The sequence below is a fragment of the Notothenia coriiceps genome, unplaced genomic scaffold, assembly GCF_000735185.1.
Source record: "Notothenia coriiceps isolate Sejong01 unplaced genomic scaffold, NC01 NC01_scaffold00026422, whole genome shotgun sequence".
In the NCBI taxonomy this organism is placed as follows: domain Eukaryota; kingdom Metazoa; phylum Chordata; class Actinopteri; order Perciformes; family Nototheniidae; genus Notothenia; species Notothenia coriiceps.
Genome location: NW_011359123.1, coordinates 1,258,813 through 1,271,359, shown reverse-complemented (window position 1 = coordinate 1,271,359; position 12,547 = coordinate 1,258,813). Strand labels below are relative to the sequence as shown.

General features: G+C 39.1%; 1 protein-coding gene across 1 annotated transcript in view; it reads left to right on the top strand.

Annotated features, from left to right (window-relative positions):
- The window catches only part of LOC104956998 (serine/arginine repetitive matrix protein 4-like), a 33,362-nt gene extending 33,180 nt beyond the window's left edge, over positions 1 to 182 (top strand). Inside the window, exon 2 of the mRNA XM_010784590.1 lies at positions 35 to 182. Coding sequence (XP_010782892.1) covers positions 35 to 182 — 148 coding nt within the window. The remainder of the gene's footprint in view (positions 1 to 34) is intronic.
- Positions 183 to 12,547: the final 12,365 nt, after the last annotated feature.

Below are 12,547 nucleotides of genomic sequence, written 5' to 3'. Positions count from 1 at the left end.
GAGAGCAAACAGTAATTCAATTTCTGCCTCACAGCTTGGAGACAGCCGCCTGCCAGCCGCTCAAGACTGATGAGAGAAAAGCTGTGGATACCAGGGTGGACAGCGCGGACAGCGCGGACAGAAATGGCTGCATCAAAGGGAAAGGACGCAAACACCACAGTCATCGCAGGGCCCGGAGGTGAGTGAGAATCAATGATTTCAAAAAAGCACTTGAATACCATCAAGGAAGTTCTTCTCATCTTGAAATTCATCCCTTGAAGTTGTAGGATTGTTGATCATAATGAAACATTTCAGGTGATGAATGGTTTGTGATGTTATTAGTTTTGTGGTTGATGCTTTTGTAGATATTGGTACTGATGATGAAGCAGTACACCAAAAACTCCTTGAGGGCTCGACTCTCGGTGAGAAAAACAGAGCTAATCTCTGTATTCTGGTTCGGGGGAAAGTAAACAGTGTTATCAGCCCTGGCCCAGTGGAGAAATACAAACATGTTGTGAGGAATCCCACACTGTGTCATTCAGAACCTTTCTTTTCACCAGCACCTTAAACCAAAAGTCTCCTTCACACACTAACAATAGTTTTCAGGGTTTTTTATTCTAAGATGGGAAAAATCGATTCAGGCATTTTTCTCCTTTAAAAAGAAACCTTTCAATTAATCTGACACCTTCAAAGCCTTTTGCAGTCACACACTAGGGGAGCAGACAGCGATATGTAAAACACGACGGAAGCCACATTGGAGGTGTTAGAGAGGATCATAAACATGAATCACTTCTCTTCGGATGAACTTTACCCAGCGGCTGCTTCTCTTTGTTTTTGAATTAGACAGCGAGTGCAGAGAACATGCAGCCATGCAGGCTTGTGATAATCATTTTTCTAGTTTGTGCGTGCAAGAAGAAACATCTGATTGAAGGAGCGCAGTGAGAAAGATTTATGGTGTTTGTTATCCTTGAAATAGAGCCTTTTTCTGCGATTTGAAGTTGCACTGGAGCACTTCAGCTTTAAGTAGCAGTGAGATATGAGTGAGTTGTTTTAACTTCACTGAGGAATCACAAGACATGTCTTAAGGAAAGTAGACCTGATAACATCATTATCACCCGCCCAGCCAATGTTTTCCTATGGAAGGATATCAAGAGCATATCATAATCATATTTTAGTTACAAAAACATTCATTTAAATAGTTATTACACAGATAAAATACCCTGCTTTTTTTGTACACTTTCCCATAAGCTTAATGAATATGTATCTATAATGAGGTTTCATAAAAGTGTTTTAGTCTTTTCAGAGTTTCAGCCTAGGCACTGTGCCCAACTGTGTTGTGACATTTAGTCTGATGTATCTTAGTTGACTGATTTCTTATATTTCACCCTGATGCCGTAAAAGTCCCGCATTGTTTTGTACACATGACAAAAAAATTAATCAGAGAAAAAAGGTCTTCTTTTACATTTTGAGAATAAAGTTGAACTTTCAGTCTAAGTGCCTTTTTTAGTAGATATAAATCGGAGTATGAGTATTTTCTATGTTATTTGTTTAAAATATGGTAAAAATAAGAAAATAATAAAGTTATAATATCGAAAATAAAGTTGAAATGCTAAGAATAAACTTGACATTTCAAGTTTAAGTTAGAAAAGTCAAGCTACAGCATTGGTGAGTTGTTGAAAGTTGAAAAAAAAAACTCATGCATTATCTGATATTATATAATATGATAGTAGTATACTGGATACTAGATGATCATGTACAACTGAAATCGCTGAAGGAGCTGCATTTTTTATACATGACTATTGTCGGTTTGAAGCATAGACTGTATATATAATTGTTAACTGAAGCTGGTTGATTTTTATAATAGTCATTATCACAAAAATAGTTCTATGTATTTATAAAAGCACAACACATTCATTATTACAGAAGATGTCCTATTCAAAAAGGTCATCTTACAATAAAACAGTGAATATGTGTTATGTGATACTTGTTATGAAAAACCTTTCAATAAAATGTGCTTTAGGATGAAATGTAAAGCAGAGACATTGTTGGCAGGGCTGTAGTAGAAGGCTGTTTCAGAGCCAAGGAGCCAACACAGCTTTCATCACACTTGGTTATTAACCTTGACTCTGGAATAGATACATATCCAAAAATGCGGACCTCAGGGGAACAGAACAGGTTTGAAGTTTGGTTATATACTATCTTGCAAGACCATAATGAGCCTTGATTTTGAATATTAGCACTTTAAAAGGAATTCTAAAACAGATTTGAGAGAATTGGGACAATACTGTTATAAATCCTCCAACTTCAATATTTTCTGACAATCACTACTTATCTAAATGGTGAACTTTGTCTATGGGATTGTCATCAAGAGCAATGGAAGGTTATTCAGTTACTGACTGTACAGTCAGGATCAAGCTTCTACAGCTACACAGAGGCATCTCTGGCTATAAACACATAATTAATTAATCAAAAATGACCAAGAACGAAATAAATTGTTTGTGTTTATTCATCTCCGTCTGGTAAAAAGTGGCTAATGAGGTGGATACACTTCCAAAGCCTTTGTCTCATTTACAAAGCACTGCAAGTGGCTGCCTGTGAAAACTCTCCTCTGTTGAGAAAGACATTTGTTCTTTGAATTGTTATCTTGCTAATTGGCCAGAAGCCGCCTTATTCAGCAGAGCAACCAATGTTAATTATAACATGAAACAGAACCAACTGACAGCAGCTCCCTTATAGACACTAGAAGTTAGCTACTGTGTTTCAGAAAGCTGTTACCAACACATCATTTCATAGAACAAGTGACACTGAAATTAACCATTTGCGTTTAATTCTGTTCCCAGAAAAGGTTTTATTCCTCGAAACAACCCCCCACTAGAAACATAAGAAATTCAATATCCAAATGTACAATATATGGGATTTGAGTGATGTATTTTTTATATAACAGCATATCTAAGATGCAGTTACAATTACAGTACTTGTGCATGATTGCGACCCTGGGAAAAGCAACATGTTTTCAGGAAAATAGACTGCATTAAGCATATTCTCATCAGGTGTCCCCTAAATCTCTTTTTTCCATACGACATTGTTTTGCGCAATCACCATTCCCAGTGTAGCCAGCAATTGACTGTTCTCTCATTTTCCCTTTCATTCTCTCCACCTCATCAAAAGAAACTGTTTCTGCTGGCAAGAAAAAATGCAAATGCTTTCCTTGTGCTCTCTTCCTACAAGGCCAGAATGCTAGAAGTGTTAATGAGTGACAAAGTGTTCTCATTACCAGGAGAGGGTACTTGGGCTTGGTCGGTCTAATCAGCCCTAATGCATTTCAGTTCCTAATGCTCCCAAACTGCCGACTACAAGCAGGACCATTTATTATAGAGAGACAGTCTTCTGCATCCAATGAAACAGGCAGATAGTCTCCAGAGCTCTGTAGTCGCATACATCAAGCTCGGGTGCAGTTTGTCCCTGTCCGGACCACTTCTGATCACACTCACCTGTAACTGTGACCTGCTGTTGGTTCGATGCAAAAGTCAAGTATTAAGAAAGTGCGTGAAGGGGCCCTGTCATGCTAATTTTCAGATTTCGTTATTGTTTAGTGCCTTTACAGTGACATGTTTCCATGCTCAAAAAGGTCTTTATCCATCTCATACTGCCTGTGCTGCAGCACCTCTTTTCACCCTCTGTCTGAAACCAGAGCCCAGTCAGCCGGCCGGCTCTGTTGTGATTGGTCAACCGCTTAGAGAAGTCCCGCCCCTTAGCCTATTACGTACAATGTGTTGGAGCGCTAGTCAATAGAAGCACGAGTGTTACATAGTGATGTCACTATGTAAAGGGAAGTAAACCAAGGACTACACACAGGGCGTTTCAGGCAGGGGCGGATTGTGGGGGAGGGAAACTTCCTCTGGAGGGAACTTTTGTTTTTCAGTGGAGAAGAGCACTAGCACTTGTGTGTCACGAAGGAATCTATAAAAAAAACTTGATTGATTGCCACTCCTGCGTGTCCTTGAATTCAGCTGAAGCTTCACCTTCCCCACGTCCTTGAGTCACGGTGGATGGCGGCAGATGTTTCTCGAGAAGGAGTCTGCTGCTTGCGTTCATTTGTCTAGCGCAAGGCTCTTTGTAAACACTTCATCTAAATGGCCCCAGAAACAACTGAGCCAATGAGAGCCATGCTACACTGCATACAGCAATTTAAGGGAGTGGTTAATATGTGGATTATCTTGAGTTCAATAAACCTCAGAAATGAGTCTCAAAATTCATATTGATAATGGACCAACAGTCTCGAACACAAAGACATTACATTTAGAATTATATTAACATACAGGAGTGAGAGAAAAGCAGCAACTTATAACAATTGAGGAACCTGGATCCTGTGAATGTTTTTTGTTTTTGCTTGACCAAATAATTAACAATAATCATTACATTTAGTTCTTCAAAGAAGAGCTGCCCGGGAAAAATATATTTTTCTGATCTTCCCTATGGATTTATTTTTTAGAAAGATTTGATATGTCTAGTGCTTGGGGATTGAGAAGATTGAAGCTTGTTTCTCACTTGATGGAGGATCAAAACAAATCTGAGAGGCTTGGCTCAAAGCTGGTTGGAGTTTACAATACAAATGTAATAGTAAGTAGTGAAAGGAACTTGACGTTTAACAAATGAAAGGTTAAGGTTGACTTTCCTTGAGTTGCTAGTCATAAAGGCACCTTCTGTGTGGACTGGGAATACGGATGCATTGTTAATTGGATAAGCTTAAATTATTAATCAATAAAACTCTTCAGTGTGCATGTAGAAATATATTTCTGTCTGTATCTGAGTAAATGCCAGTGCAGTAGTTGTAGTGCATCATGTCTCCATGCCAACTCCCTCCTCTACCTTATTTACTACCCAATATAGACCCTCCAGAAAAACGCGATTCTGCGATCGCAGAATTTACCGCATAATCAGCAAAATGGCGCAGATTTTTAAAAGGCCGCATATTTATCAAAAGGCCGCATAATCCCCGCATTTTTCCAAACAAAGTTGACAGGAAAAAAAAGTTAACTCGTCTTGACGTGACGTCATCAGCTCGCGCATCACAGAATGTAAACAACACTGTATAGAGTGAACGTGTGGAGCTCACACGATAGAGAAAACACCAAGAGGAAAAAATCTAATCCACCTCATTTACCGACGAACATTTCTACTAAAGACCGGGCAAAAAGTGGGGGGAAACTATTCTGCATCCCGTGCAACTGTGTGTTGGAGCATAAGAGAACATCGACGGTGACGACCCACTTTGATTCATTCAAACAATGCTTTCTGCTGCTGCGGACAAGAAAGCCAAACAACTTGAACGAACGAGTAAATGAAAACAGAATGAGGCGGAGAAGTGTGTGGGGGGGGGGTGTGTTGTGTGTGAGATTAAAATAGCCCAATTGCTTTTACAATAAATAAACATTGAATGTGTTTCGCAACTTTCCGCAATTTCACCGCATAAAATCACATAAAAACCCAGCATGTTTAATCGCATAATCAAGGATTTTAGCCCGCATAATCAAGGAATTTAGCCCGCATAATCAAGGATTTTTGCCCGCGTTTTTCTGGAGGGTCTAATATGATGTTAACGCTCCATCACCAATTCAGGTTTATCCTACACCAGACACCATTTCCAGATTTCCAAATGAAGCTAATGTTAAACCTTCAAAGGCCCTCATCTCCCTTCACACATCAGTCATTTTCAGAGAGAAAATTAAGCGGACCTCTGGACAGCAATGAAGCTGTTCAACATATGGAATCAGACAAGTTTCATTTCTTGGTAATGACTTGTGCAAAACATGCCTTTTTGGAAAGGATTTATTTGGACTGGTATTTTTGCGCCAGAACGNTTCGAACGGCAATGTCCTTGGCTGTCTCCTCCTGATTGGTGGAGTTGGACCAATAGCCGTAGCGCCACTTCTGTGACGTCATAGAGGTGTGCAAATCTGGATCAGTCTGTATCAGATCCGTTGCACCAGATTTGCACACCTCTATGACGTCACAGAAGTGGCGCTACGGCTATTGGTCCAACTCCACCAATCAGGAGGAGACAGCCAAGGACATTGCCGTTCGAAAGCACTGGAGACACTGTAGTACATATGCCAGGCCTGTAGATGGTGCTGTTCTCACAGAATCAGCCCATGCAAAGACAGTGTTAAATTGAGCCAAATGAGGAATGGCTAAAATGCATGATCTGTTTGGTATTTTGAAAAATAAAAAGTATAAATATGCCTTATATAGGTATGGTCCTACACTATATTATTAAAATATAGCATGATAGATCCACTTTAAATTGTTCTCCTTTGTTTACGTGACATATTGGCATCACTATGTAACACTCATTGGCTAGCGCCCAAACACGTGTAGGTGGTCGACTAAGGGGTGGGACATCTCTTAGTGATTGACCAATCACAAGAGAGCAAGCCAGTTAACCAATCAGATAATAGGGCCACTTTAAATTGAAGTTATTATATGGGCTTGATTATTTGAAATGTGGGCCTGATAGTAGTTCAATAGTAGATCTAAAAAAGAAACACTTCTTCACACTCTAATCACATGACACAGATATTCATTCTCAAAATGGAGGTTAAAGCTCTTACTTTAAACTTAAATTGATTCCAAAATGTAAAATATATCACAACCAGAATAAAAACTCTTGTTAATATTTAACATTTGAAAGAGGTCTCTAGACCAACATACTGTATGTCTTAGCAGTTGCATATTACATTATTGGGTTCAAACTGAGTTTAAGCATTCCTCTCAGACGTTTATTCTAAAATCGTTGGAATATACACACAGGTAGAAGCACATACTGTATCTCAGGAACAATAGTGTTCCTTGTGACCTTTTCCCAGGGCTAATGCATAAAAGGAACCTATTTAGGGAACAGTAGCAGTGCTGCCTTAACAAAGGGATTAAGTGTTAACCTTCTGTCGGGCCTGATGTTGTGGCAAGACCATAACACCTGCCAGCTGTGGCTGTCACTCAAGAGTCATTACAGGCGTGGAGAGGGGCCATGCATACCAATACGATGATTGATGGACACTTTTACTGATGAGACTCTTTAACAGCAGGGTCCCGTGTGTTGCTAAGACTCCCAGCATGCCTCCAGTCCTTGAGGGCCGTCTGTTGGGTTGTAATGCAGCAGAAGCAGCGAATGACAGGAGCTCACACATGAATAAGGAAGATGGGGCTCTTCCGCTGATTACCTCCTATGCGATAAAGAGTTGCAACATGGCATTTTCCTTAGCCCCGTTGTTTTTTTCAGGTAATAAATCTGACGGCTTTTACTGTGTTTTTCAATTTTACGGGTCAAGATGCACACCACACCGGTGAAGTGGAACAATTCGGTTTAGCTGTAAATTATCTCAATGTGTTGACTGGCCTTTAAAGCAGCTCTGCCTTTCATCTCAGTTTGATTTTGCGTCTCCATTTGCCTCCATGATCTGTAATCGGTGTAATAACACATACACTGTAACCACTTTGTACAAGAGGATCAGTGCGGGGGAATTATTGTTCACCCAAAGCCCACATTGAGATGACAAAAAGGGAAATGTGGGTCAGCATGACCAGATGTTAACCTATTAAGGGAGACTCCGGAGCGCAGGACTCTGTCAATCATGTGCTGCCCATGGGACTACAACAATGATCTTCAGAAGCTAATTTATCAGTGTTTAAAAGCATCGGATGAAAGGTCACAAAGGGATAAGAAACACCAAAAGGCATGACCTAGAGTTTAAATGGAACAAAGCCCTCAGTTAACACAGGTTTCTGTTATTTCTTGTAAACTTGTTTGGCATAATGGGACTTGTTCTGGATATGATTGCAAAGGATATGGGAAAGTCATTCCTCAAAAAACCCAGCTACCTATTCGTCACCTTCAGAGCTGTCAGTTATGCTTACACTGTTGGTGATAGATGAAATTCAAAGTCAGAAGCTGAAGTGTTGAGTAGTCTTAAAAAATACTAGGAATATACACAGTAAAGCTCCTTCTCAGTGTGAATCATACCATAGCATGTAGCCTTGTATGCTTGTGAAGAAGTTCTGCAAATGTGTTTAATACTTATTTAATGATTGATGTGCATTTCACCTCGAATGTTGTTTTTTCTTATTATTCCAGTTTGAAGACGTGTCATATAAAATAGCTTATGTTTACTTCTCTTCAAATCTTCTGGTGAACATGGTTCATGACACTGCTTCCTGCTTCATCCCCCATTCACTGTTTGTTGTAAACAGAAATACTGAGTCTCACTGAAAAAGCTATTTATTATTCAGACAAAACCCATTAGATATTTCTGTCACAGTTTGTAGAACAAAAGCAGTGCCGTGCACAAAATGATTACAATTTTCTTTTTCAGTCACTTCAATTTAACTTCCACTTGCAATAAACCATAACAATGTCCTAATTAATTTCAGCTCTGAAATTTGTAGTTGCTCAGTCAAACAGGCTGCCTGGATTATAGCTTGAGGCTAGAGTATAATTGAATAAGGACTTCATTAACCATGTTTGCTGTGTTTCTGTGAAGGTAATGGTAAGGAATCTGAAACTGTTCAGCCACAGAGTAACAAGCTGTTTATTTCTAGAATGACAAAATTAATATGACAAGCTCTGCACAAATCCAAAAATATGACAAGTACATGACGGGTGCTGTAATCCCAGCGGCATTCCAGTTGCTTTCATCTGATGCCAGTTTCTGCCATCATAATGGTGGACTGTTATCCACATTTCACTGCAGCATTAATGCATTCACAGTTTGCCAGAACTCCTCTAAAACATATACAGACTTGTCCAACACGGCCTACAACATTTCAAGAAAAAGGGTTTTGAAATAGATTTCTCAATATATCACATTATAAGTTTTAATAGTGCTTTGTGTTTGTAGACTTTCACTAAATTCTTTCTTGCACCCTTTTTCTGACTGACACAGGCATCAGTGGTCCATCTTAAAGTGTGCATATATAATGCTTATTTTCAAGTTCATACTTGTATTTTGGGTTTATACTTCAACATCTTCTTTATGTTTAAAGGAACACGTTTTTTTGTCCTTCATTTTTTTAGATTTGAAAACCATTGGTTTTGGATTCCATCTGCAACAAAGTATCTCACAAAGAGGCGTTTAAATTTCACTATATACCAGGCTTTTACTTTCAAAGAATCTCCTTCAAACAGGAGTGCAGGGTCATGTAACATATAAAGCAATCTTCCATAACAAAGCAATGGACAATACATGAGTTTTTTGAAAAGAATTGCTAAAATGCATGGTGTCCACAAACCAGTCGACCAAGATTTGACAGGAGTCTGACGCTGCTTTGATGTTTTGAGAAAGTACTTATCGAAAGAGGTGCATCAACTTAACCCTGGCAATAACCAATTGAATGTCAGTGTTATTTATGCATTTGCAGAATGTGTATGGAACTGCACTGCAGTATTTGCTCTTGGTTACAATGAGAGATGAACTTGTTGTAGCTGTCTGTTATTAGTGGGTCCAACATGCATTGAGGTCCACATTATATGCGTCTTCGAAAATGAATCCTCAATTAATGTAAGCGCTATCAAATGGAAAATAACTATTTCATGAATGTTAGGAATTAAATCTCATTTTCGTCGTTACAATACATTTAAGTCACTATTGTACCTGTGTAAAGCATACTGACCTATTCTCCAGCAGTAAGTTGCATGGATCGATTTTATTGTGTGCTGCTTTTCCATTTGTATGATATTCACATACATTGCTCTCCTTACTTTCCTCGGTCCCTGAATACCAAGACTGTCAAGGCTAGCTCATACTGAATGCAACGTATGTCTCTTCCAGCTGCCTGTTCAAGGATTCCTGGTGTGTTCATCTGTTTCAGTTGAATGCATATTGGCACATTAATGTGATTAACCTGCTTGATTAAAAAAAGAAAACGACTTCCCCACTGATAGGCCAGACTTAAGGCTGGCTAGACTACATTTCTTAAGATAAAAATGGAGACAATAAACCCATAACATGACCTGAGTAATTAGCATTTTTTCTACTTTTATGAAAGTCACACTTGAAAATGCCGAGCTGACTAGTGGTGTCATTCCCCGAAAGGTTGCACTGTAATTGCCTGGGTAATGCCATAAAAAGAATATGTCCAAATTAGTCTAATTATCAAAAGAGGTAGACATGCTCTATGGATAAGCTTCGAAAGCAAATTAGTCAAATCATCTTAGCATTTTATTCTCTGTGTTGTCCGAATGCATAACCTTTCCAAAAGCATTCAAAATGAACTCAGAGCGGGACAGTCATCCTGAAGCGACCTTTGTTTTCTGCTTGAATAGTCTTGTAGCCTTGTAATGAGTTGAGGAGAGCAACATCAGCTTTTACATGACCTTTTGTATTGCACAACATCACCATGTGTTGTTTCTGTAACCTCAAAGAGGTGTTCTTCCTGTACTGACACAGGTCATCTCAGGCAGCAGCTTGTTCTGCAACATGATGTGAAGACACCTTCCTCCTCCTCTTCCTCCTCCTCCTCAACCTGGCTCAAAGACTCTCTCCATCTTACGCCAAACGTGATGGTGTGTCCTTAAGGGACACATTTTCTATCACTGAATAATCTGACGACCCTGACTAAGTGACACATTTTATGGATGTGTCCAAAGAAAAAGCAGTACATGCAAACAGTGCAATCGAATGCTGTTATACAGAGAAAGGCTCTGACATAACTTGTGTTCAGGTCTTAAACCATGCGCTTTTCCTGTGAATTGATTAAATATTTGTATCTAAAAAAATAACCCAACTTGTATATACAGTATATATATATATTTCTTTTTTACAGAATTGTATTCATTCCTGAGATACAGGCCAACTGCATATGTTAAAGTTAAAAGAAGGGCTTGCGACCCCCAGACACACATACAAAATAAATAGCAGTGTTGCCAAAAACTTCTTGGCATCTCTACCTAAAGCAGCTCATTGCTCCTGATTCACAGGGCATCAAATAACGTCCATTCCTTTCAGATTACATCTCAATACATTTATTGAAAACACAAAATGGCATCTGCATATTTTAACTGATCCACTGTCAAACAAGAAGACCAAAATACTGTTGTCGCAGTTTGCTCTTATCACCTTTAGGCACCATGTTTCTTGTGGCTGCTTCACAATAAAGTCACTTTGTTTCACGAGTTGAACACTTTTTTTTGGCAGGAGCAGAGTGTTCATTAGCACTTCATACAGCTGTGATATTTTGTGACGAAAGTGAAAAGTTAGGCTTGAAGCTTGAATCATTTTTCTTTTAACATATTAAGAGTGTGAATGGAATTTGAATCTTGACAATGGCAGATTCTGCAAACCACAATAAAAACGTCTATATACATACCGATTGTAAAAACATTGGTAATTCAGAGATGCGGACTACACAAAATGTAAAAATGGGATTTGATCTCACGAAAAAAAATTGGAATACTACAAACTGTTAATGGTTATACGTTTTTCACAATGTTTACCACTGTGAAGATATTTTTATCATGACACAGTAATGCAGAAAATACCTATAAAACATATTCCTGCAGCTTTCAGAGCAGGGTCTTCCTACTTTTATCAGCCGTATTGAATCCCCCAGGATGTGTGTGGCAGAGATTCAATGGCCCTAATAGCGAGTGATTCTTCTCAAGAGGAATATCCATGGGAATGCAGCTCTGATTTCACAGTTATCACTCACAGAAAGCTGTCGAACGCTTAGTGGCATTCTCTTGATGCTATTAATTAGGACCTAACAAGGCATGGACAGGGGAAGGGATTTGAATCTACTGGGTGGTGACAGAGTCAAAGGTCTCTGCAGGCGAGGCCAACGTCTCGTCACGCTCTGGCCATTAATGAGACATGTGAGGTGCTGCTGTGTCAAAGAAAGTTGTGAGTGTAGAACATGCTGATTTAGGTTTCCAAACACATATTAAAGGTCACCTATTATGCAAAATCCCCTTTTTCATGTTTTTTATACATCAGCATGTGTCCCCTCCGTGTAAAGAGATTCTGAAAGTTTCAGGAAAAAAGATTCTCTCTCTTTTTGTCCTGATCCATTTCTATAAAAACCTGTCTGAAAATGAGCTGATCAGATTTTGGCCACTTTATGATGTCATAGCGATTTTGTGGCTTGTGTAACCATTAGACAATCACCAACCAAGGTAACACCCGCCCACCCCCTGAATCTCCTCCTAGAGCACCATTGTGTTCTTTTTAACCAAATCTCTCTCAGAGGGGCGTGGGGAGGGGCTCCTTATTTTCATCTAAAGTAACAGACAGAGAATCAGCACTTTTAAAACAGGGCTGAAACAGAGGGGATTATGGGATGCTGCAATGCATTATCTGTTGGGTATTTCAAGCCAAACACTTCAGAGACATGTTTTGTAAATGGGCCATTCTACCGAATTGGTGAAAAGTCAGGTTGAAACAGTTTTGAAATTGTTTATGTTTTTCCCCCAAAACGTTGTCCATATATATTTTCTACCATATCTAAATTACGCATATCTAGTAAAAGAACCGTACATTTTTATATCGTATTTTCAGACTGTATTGGAATGTTCTTC